This window comes from Pipistrellus hanaki, assembly GCF_964339955.1.
Source record: "Pipistrellus hanaki genome assembly, chromosome: 2".
Lineage (NCBI taxonomy): Eukaryota > Metazoa > Chordata > Mammalia > Chiroptera > Vespertilionidae > Pipistrellus > Pipistrellus hanaki.
This window is the reverse complement of record NC_140504.1, coordinates 79734842-79744742: the sequence shown is the minus strand read 5'-3', so window position 1 is coordinate 79744742 and position 9901 is coordinate 79734842. Positions and strand designations below refer to the sequence as shown.

At 34.3% G+C, this 9901-nt stretch overlaps 1 protein-coding gene across 1 annotated transcript; it reads left to right on the top strand.

Annotated features, from left to right (window-relative positions):
• Positions 1-6475: 6475 nt before the first annotated feature.
• CSNK2A2IP (casein kinase 2 subunit alpha' interacting protein) lies at positions 6476-8614 on the top strand (the record flags this gene model as incomplete). The annotated part of the gene is made up of 1 exon (XM_084870620.1): positions 6476-8614. The coding sequence occupies one exon, from the start codon at positions 6476-6478 to the stop codon at positions 8612-8614; it is 2139 nt and encodes a 712-aa protein (XP_084726746.1).
• Positions 8615-9901: the final 1287 nt, after the last annotated feature.

The window sequence follows — 9901 nt, the reverse complement described above, 5'->3', positions numbered from 1 at the left end:
TAAACATATGGGTGCATTCTTATTGGTGTTTTTGCATTTTTAGGATATATATTCCCAGAAGTGGGGCTCTCTGGGTCAAATGGCAGTTTCATTTTCAGTTTTTCTGAGGAAACTCCATATTGTTTTCTCCATATTGCTGCACCAATCTGCATTCCCACCAGCAGTGAACTAGTGTTCCTTTTTTCCACATCCTCACTAGCACTTTTGTCTAGTTCTGTTGTTTATTGATTTATTTATGAAATCATTCTGACAGGTATGAGGTGATATCTCATTGTGATTTTTATTTGCTTTTTTTCTGATGATTAGTGACTTTAAGCATTATTTTAATATGTCTATTAGCCATTTGTATGTCCTCTTTGGAGAAATGTCTATTCAGGTCTTCTGCCTACTTTTAATTGGATTGTTTGTCTTCCTTTTGTTGAGTTGTATGAGAACTTTATATATATTGGAGATTAACCCCTTATCAGATGTATCATTGGCAAATATATTCTCCCATCCAAAGGGCACCCTTTTCATTTTGATGGTGGTTTATTTTGCTGTGCAGAAGCTTTTTATTTTGATGTAGTGCCATTTTTTCCCTTTGTTTCTCTTGTCCTAGGAGATGTAGTGACAAAAATTTTGCTTTGTGAGATGTCTGAGATTTTATTGCCGATAGTTTCACCTGAGGTTTTTATGGTTTCAATGTGTACACTTAAGTCTTTTATCCATTTTGACTTTATTTTTGCAAGTTGGTGGTCTAGTTTTATCTTTTTATATGTGTCTGTTAGTTTTCATAACACCATTTTTTGAAGAGACTGTCTTGAATACATTGTATGTTTTTGCCTCTTTTGTCAAATATTAACTGACCATAATGATGGGGGTCAATTTCTGGCCTCTCTGTTCTGTTCCACTGGTCCATATGCCCCATCTTATCCCAGTACCAGACTGTTTTTATTACAGTGGCTTTGCAGTATAGCTTGCTATCTGATACTGGGATCCCTCCAATTTTGTTCCTCTTTTTCAGGATTGCTGCAGTTATTCAGGTCTTTTATGGTTCCACATAAATTTTTGTAGTATTTGTTTTAGTACTGTGAAGAATACAGTTCACTGAAATTTTTATAATATAAATTAGCCTCATATTCTACTTTAATTGCATTCCTAATCAATCCTTCAACTGGTATAAAAATAGAAATAAATACGTGTTTGCTTTTAACAGTGATGCTAACATACAAATTCCATACTATGGCAAATCCAGCCTAAAGAAGTTGTGAAAATAATATAGAAGCATGATTTTTCAATTTAAATGATTTCAAATTTTTTTTTCTTATAGACATTTCAATACATGGGCTAGCTTATGAGTTAAAAAAATATTTTACTCAGTTTAAGAGGGTTTGTAAACATTCAGTCTATATTAAACGTCTGCTGTTCCAAACACCAGACATTTACCTCAAATACTTAAAATTGTTGACACAGCAATTTTTGATAGTATTATAAGTGAGAGAGCATATAAAAACAATGAACTTGATATAAAATAGAGGAAATGTTCAGGAATAGGAGTTAGAAAGAATTAGTGCAAATTGAGAAAAGAGGTGCATAGATCTGGGTCAGAGAGAAAAGGTCAGAAAGATGAAAAGTCTTGGAAAGTATGTAAGAGGATGACTGAAAACAGATGCTGGCAGAGGCAGAGAGAAGAGATGATGATTCTGATGGTTATTTATTCTTTAAAGATAGGGAAACAGAAATTAAATCTCCATTTCTATCCAGTAGGAAATACCCAAACAAATATTTTTTACTATTTTTGAACAGAAAAATAATAAAGCCAAACCTAGTATGGACTATAGGGCCTGGTCATTCATTGTTCTTCATAATAATGAAATTATTATGAATAGCTACTAAAAATGGTTGTTGTAGAGCATTTAAAAAGTTAATGCATATATCAAGTACTGACTAAGCGGTGAAAATTATTATTGTCTTATTACCATCAAAATTTTTAAATATTACTTCAATTGTCATTCCCTGGTTTTCTGTGCATAGATATATTTGAGTAGTAAAAAAAATAGGGAAACAGTAAAGGAATAATGGAGCCATCCTGATTTGAGATATTTATGATGCTACAGGTCTAAATACAGTTTTTAATTTTTTCATACTTTCAATGTAATGTTTTAGAAAAAAAGATATAGCAAAATTCCTTTTATTGCATCACAGATAATGTTTTCAAGATAAAATATTTCAAGATTGTCTCTGATTAGAATATTTTAAAATATGTAAATTTTAAAAAAGAAGACATCACTTAACTAGATAAATAAGATAATCAAAAGTTGATTTATCTTTGTTTATAATTAGGTTGCTTTTTTGAAGGATTCTTTGAAAAAATATTGCAAAATGAGTGACATCAGAGCTCAGATAAAAAGTTTTTAATTCTAAAATCAAGGGCATAGAAGAATAAGATTCATGTCTTAAAAGATCTTCAAAATCTAAAGTAGTGAAATTTTTGGTGAAGGCATTAATAATAGTTTATTTCAAAAAGTCCTATAAACTTATATTCCCCAAAGCAGTAATGCAGTTATTATACAAAGTAAATTACAGTAACTAAAGTGTTACCTGTCATCATGACAATATTTTAGTTTTTGTCATGATGAGAAAAGTAATGTCATAGATTTGGAAAAGAAGACTAATATTGCTAGCTATTTGCCAAATATGATATTTTAAAATATCTCATTTCATTATTATCTTAAAATAATTAGCATTTTTCCATTAACAATTACATGAAGATATAGAAATAACATGCATATCCATTAACTAGTTTAATGCATTTGGAACAAAATCTGCATTGCTGAAATTCATCATTTAGATTCAGAATGCAATGGGTTTTCTGTCAAGTGAAAAACACAAATTATATTATGAAGGCAATGTGTAACCTACCATATTATCCATCGGAGGTTATGTTCTTGAGTTTGTATAAGCAAAATATCTTGAATCAGACATGCTGTGTAATCAACAGGTCTCTTAATGTGGCCTGGCTTTCCATAAGGTTCCTCCCTCTGTTTGCACAGCTGCTTTCTACAGACCGGTAGATCACATTTCCCTTAGATTACTGTCACTGCTGTTTTAAACCTAGTGACCATTTCCAGGAAGAAAGTAGCTTGCACAAATGTCTGATCTTATGAAAACTTGATCTAGTCTTTCATTATCATTGTTAGTTTCAACTTTCATATAGTCAAGATACTTGGATTATTCAATATACTGTTAAATGGTGACTTCATCAAAAAGGAAGAAATGTTTATGCAAATGTTAGCCCAGAGAATATAGTAGAGCACATTAGTGTCATTAAATCATTTTATTAGAAATATTATGTCACCCTAACCGGTTTGGCTCAGTGGATGGAGCATCGGCCTTCGGACTTAAAGGTCCCAGTTTCGATTTTGGTCAAGGGCATATAGCTTGGTTGCAGGCACATCCCCAGTGGGGGGTGTGCAAGAGGCAGCTGGTCAATGTTTCTCTTTCATAAATGTTTCTAACTCTCTATCCCATTCCCTTCCTTTCTGTAAAAATCAATAAAATATATTTTAAAAAGGAAAGAAAAAAAGAAATATTATGTCATGAGGTAATTGATCTACAAATTTATTTATTGGCTTTGAAGAGATATCTAAAATTACAATCTCAAAGGTTATATTGGCTCCAAAATGAAATTGATAGGTCAATAATGATATGAGCCGAAACCGGTTTGGCTCAGTGGATAGAGCATCGGCCTGTGGACTGAAGGCTCCCAGGTTCGATTGCAATCAAGTGCATGTACCTTGGTTGCGGGCACATCCCCAGTAGGGGGTGTGCAAGAGGCAGCTGATCCATGATTCTCTCTCATTGATGTTTCTAACTCTCTGTCCCTCTCTCTTCCTCTCTGTAAAAAATCAATAAAATATATTTAAAAAAATAATAATGATATGAACTTAATTGCATGATTCATTTTGAAGCATATTCACTTTTTAAAAAATATATTTTATTGATTTTGTACAGAGAGGAAGGGAGAGAGATAGAGAGCTAGAAACATCGATGAGAGAAAGTCATCGATCAGCTGCCTCTTGCACACCCCCTACTGGGGATATACCCACAACCAAGGTACATGCCTTTGACCGGAATCGAACCTGGGTCCCTTCAGTACCCAAGCCGACGCTCTATCCATTGAGCCAAACTTGTTTCGGTGCATATTCACTTTTAATAAAACACACTGAAATCAATAAACTCTGTATTAGGAACAAGTACCCAATTAATAAGACCCTGTGCTATTTGGTTCTTACCTAGGGAATTCACTGTCTGAATTTTCACATTGTTGTGAATCTTCTCCAGAGGATATTTTTTCCATTGATTGCAAGAGGGATACCCGACTATCAGTTTTGGCCCAATCTCCTGTGGGTTCGGGCCAAGGATCAGGCCTAAACTAGCAGTAGGCCCCCCAAGGAGTCCCAGATTGCAAGAGGGTGCAAGCTTGGCTGAGGGGAAAATAACTTTATTGAATGTCTTGTGTTTAAATTTTCTTTGGGACATCGGATAGGTAAGTCTGAAGATTAGTTGGAAATATAATTTTTAAGCTAAAAAGAAAACCGGGACTAGAGACTATGGATTAGAAAGCCATAGTTTATAATAATATTGTCAGTACTTGGAGAATTTCACGAAGTATGACTCAAGACTTAAAAACAAGTGAATTGATGCCGAGACCAGTTTGGCTCAATGGATAGAGCGTCGGCTTGGGGACTGAAGGGACCCGGATTCGATTCCGGTCAAGGGCATGTACCTTGGTTGCAGGCATATCCCCAGTGGGGGGTGTGCAGGAGGCAGCTGATCAACGACTCTCTCTCATCTATGTTTCTGGCTTTCTGTCTCTCTCCCTTCCTCTCTGTACAAAATCAATAAAATATATTTAAAAAAAAAACCAACAAAAAAACAAAACAAACAAACAAAAAAACAAGTGAATTGAGATACCAGAAAAATGAATTTTAAAATGTAAATAAGATTAAATATGTAAAAGCACACACTGATATAAGTAAAATATTCTAGCAGTAATATAAGTGATAATAAATTATTTGGATAAGTTGGCACACATGAGGAATAAATTTGACCATCAGAAATTGGATTGGTAAATCATGGAAGTATAGAAAAAAATCACGAAATCAAATTCTGATAGTTTTCATTCTTTAGGGCTCTTAAGTCCAATAATTTAATTCACTAATACTAGGGTCTATTATAATTAGTCTTAATTATTTTGTTTGTTTCAGTCATATTTTGTGTTTTAGCCTTAAAACCAATAGATAAGTACAAAAAAAATAGTGTTATATTCTGTATTGCTTTTAAGAAGCAGCATATCTATCTTTTCTGAGTGGAAAATACTTGCATTACTTTTGGCCAGGGGCAAGGTTCTGTTTTTTCTAAAGTTAACTTTTAAATCCTAAACATAACTAAGGTGGTACTTAGAAATACAATGAAAATAGAAGATAGCTGGAGATATAACTCTGAAAAGTCCATAGAAATGAGAGCAAAATAATTCAATGAAGTATTACAGAGAAATAAGAAAATAAATGGAGAGAATCAGAGTAGAAAAAAATAATGGCCATGAATGAAGACACTGATTTTAAAAGGTAATAATCAATAGTTTCAAAAGCCACAATGGTGACAAATAAGAACAAAACTAAAAGTATGCAATAGATTTTCAACTAGAATTTTGGACTTTTGGAAGTAAGCTGACAGATGATAATGATGGATAATTGATTTTTAATTGAAAAACAACATTTCAGAAGAAATTTCATTTCACTTTTCTCTAAGATTCTCTTATTTTATGCAAAAGAACTTATCGTGTATATATTTTTTTTATTACTCAAGCAATTATTAAAAGAGTATCAGAGATAGCTATTACTTTTTATTGGGCATCTTACATCCTGAGTGCTGTTACATGTTTTATATATATGTATATATAATATTAAATAGTATTTAACACAATAAATTAAATATTATATTTATATATTTTATAGATGGGCAACTGGGTTTAGAAAGCTTAATTCAAAAGTTACACATAGAGTAAATGACTGAAAGTTAACATAAAACCTGGTCTCTGCTCACTATAACAAATTGTTTGAGAAAATTAATATCCCTTTCAGGAACAATTCTGAATCCTCTTTACTATTTTTTCTAACAGGAGTTATTTCCTCAAGAGAAAAATAAAATCTAGGAAAATAAAAAGAAGATAGAAAGAAAAGCTTTAGGAAACTACAAAGAAGACAGAAAAATTTTTAAATTGTGACTTTTTCCCCCCCAAACCACATCTACAAGTCAATTTTGAAACACAACGATATATGATATCAGAGAGCTTAAAAGATAGAAGTTAGAAACTATCAAATACTTTATTTAAAGTATCTGTTGTCCATGGAATCCAGATAAAAGTCTCTACCAGTTACTAAAACATCCCTACAGATCAATTGCTTTCAAAAAGACCTACTACTGTCACAAAATGGTGCCACTAACATATTATGATCAACAATTTGCATCTTTAGAACACTCTTACCAACTGGCCTCAACGAACTCATTAACACATCAGTACATAGGAGAAAATCTAAATCAACCCAATAATCAATCTGTGGTTATAGTACAATCTGATAATAATCACCTAGCAGCACCTCCACTAAGCTCTAACCACAAGATACAGAGATCTTTTGCCAAGGCTCAGGACCCAATTTCACAGGGCTTCTGTAACGGAGTTCTGAAATCACCAGTACCCCAGCGCAAACATCAGGATCCACCCTCAGGAGACCTCCACCAGAGAACTTCATTGCCTTCTATTTGGAAAACTCTGAGCTCACCTTTATCCCTCCCCAAACCTCAGGCCTCTCCACGTGATCTCAACAAGACATCATCGTCATCATCATCACTGGAACCCAATCAAACAACCTTGAGCTCACAATTATCTCTCCCCAAACCTCAGAATGCAACTTCCTTAGACCTTTGCTGGACATCACCTGCACTGAAGTCTAATAAAAGAATCTCAAGTTCATCATTATTCCCCATCAAGTATCAAGAAACTTCTTCCCAAGACATCCTCTGGACATCTTCATCTTTGAAATCTAATCAACGAGCCCTTAGCTCAACATTACCTCAGTCCAAGCCTCAGAAATTATCTTCCTCGGACAGCCTTTGTATGTCTTCATTAGATAAGCAACAAAGATCTTTGAGCTTACCATCACTTACCTCTATACCTCAAACAAATGACTTGCTGCAGTTATCACCTTCATTGCAGCCTAATCAAATGGCTTTTAGCTCACCTTTACCTGATTCCAAACCTCAGACAAAACCTGCAGTGAGCCCTAATTCTTGTGTGCTGAGCTTAGCACCGTCTAACTCAAAACCAAGGAGATCACCTTTACCACATTCCGTCCAGCAGACTCTGAGTTTGCCATTGTTCCAGCCCAAATCCCAAACAGTGCTTATACAGGATCATAACTTCAGGACCCTGGGTTCACCAGTTAGTAACTCCAAGTTTCAAAGCACCACTTCACTAAATGGCAGACATGGAGTCACAGATGTGTCTTTACCCCATCTCAAACCAAATATCTCAGGTCAATCGTTATCGAGATCCAAACACTGCATCAGGAACACAGCTGCTACAGCACGGGGCTCCAGAATCCAGAGCAAAAGCAACTTGGATCATTATGCAAAGAAATATTCAAATAAAGAAATTCCATGGACTTTAGATTATATTTATCCTTGCATTGTTAAAGGTGGGACTGTCCCTGATAGTGTTGTAAATAAAGTTATCAATTCTCTCTCTAAGACCAGAATCCAAAGGGATCTCAGTAGGCAAATTATCTTTCGAAGAATGAGGGGAAGGCCAAATCCTCATCCTGGTCCCCGTCTTTCATCAAATTACGTGGTTTGTTTGGCTTGTGCTTCCTGCATAAAAACTCATTGTAATCATCTTACAGGAAAAAGAGATCCTCGTGGTGCAATGCTATCTGTCATACCGACACTTGAGCCCAGTTCTGAGGGGAAAATAGAGGTGAAATTAGTTTTTATTCTTTCAGTACCAGAGACTTCTTTCTCGTCTTGTCTCCTATTGCCTGTGAAAAAAAAACCTGATGAAGCCCTTAAAGACAACCTTGAAAAAATGGAGAAGATATCAGAGTTTTTCCCTACTAAAACTGATAACATCCAGGGGCTGAAGGTAGTCTCTGAAAACAAAGTTGTAAGCCAACAGCCCCAGGCTATTGACTGGTTGCTTTATGTTAAGAAAAGTAATTCTCAGCCACAGAGTATGCTCCCATCATCTTCCTCCTCCATATCTTTCTCTTCCTCCTCCTCTTCATCTTCTTCCTCCTCTTCCTCTTTGACTGCACCCTCCTTACCCTCTCCTTACGAAGAGTCTGTGCCATCTACCCCCTCCGGTTCTATTTTCACTAAGTTAGTTAATTACCACCGTTTGCCTCCAGGGGTCTCCTGGCTTGAGTTTATATGTAGCAAAAATTACCAACTATTTTCTGGAAAAAGACAACAAAGTCACCCGCCATCTACCAACACAAATCCTATGAGGAACAGCACCATAGTGAAAGGGCCAAAGGGGTCAAAGATACTGTTCAAAATTTTCCAGGCACAGTGAATGAGAGAAAACTTGATTAAATTAATGCTTTATATCTTTGAAAGCAATTGACCTTTAGTTCTTTGAGACTAGAGTTTGATTTCTTATCATGCTTCTTAAAATTCTTGGTAATGACTGAATGGGACTCAATCTTTCAGTTGATGATGCACCCAGTTAAGGGAATTATTACTCTTAAGTCTATTTCCTGGTTAAGTAATAAACTACAATCCCTAGAAATCAAAACTGAATCTCTTGTTTGTAACCAAATGCCTAGCTTATAATAGCTACTATATAATTATTGTTAATCATAATTGGCTATTGAAGAGAAATACCTTATTGGTCTTTTCTTTTTTCTTTTCTATGCCTCCTGGTTTTCTCATATGCAATTCTTTTTTTTTTAATATATTTTATTGATTTTATACAGAGAGGAAGGGAGAGAGATAGAGAGTTAGAAACATCGATGAGAGAGAGTCATCGATCAGCTGCCTCTTGCACACCCCCCACTGGGGATATGCCCGCAACCAAGGTACATGCCCTTGACCGGAATCGAACCCGGGACCCTTCAGTCCCCAAGCCGATGCTCTATCCATTGAGCAAAACCAGTCCCGGCTCTCATATGCAATTCTTTTTTTTTTTTTTTTTTTTTTTTAAATTACTCATTTATTGCTTGTTATAATTTTAAATCACCTTTCTAGACTATTATTGAGTTTAGTAATTCAAACAAATCTAAACTCTAAATTTAAATAATTACCTTAATGTTTTGTGTGTGTTTTTCCAGTTTTTTTTTATTTCAAGAAAAAACAATTTTAAATATGTTACATGTAATAAACCTTAATATTTTAAGAAAAAATGATTTTAAATATGATAATGTGATATGCAATAAACACCAATTATTCAAAAACTGATCTTATAAAAATAATATTACATGCAATAAACATTAATATTTTAAGAATAAAAGGGTTTTAATTGTGATAATATTACCCAAACTGTACTAACATAGTATATCACAAAAGTTGTAGGAAATATTAAAAAATCTGCAAATAAAAGGATTAGTTCTATTATATTCTAGAATATTTCCCCCTCTATGGCTCTATACTTGTTCCAGTTTATGTTCTTCATTATATGCCACAAATGAGATCATATGATATTTATCTTTCTCCAACTTGCTTATTTTGCTTAGCTTTTAAAGTCTATTTTGTCTGATCTGAGTATCGCTACTCCTGCTTTTTTTTTTTTTTCCATTTGCATGGAAATTTTTTTTCCATCCCTTCACTTTCATCCTGTGTGTGTCTTTTGTTTGAGGTGGGT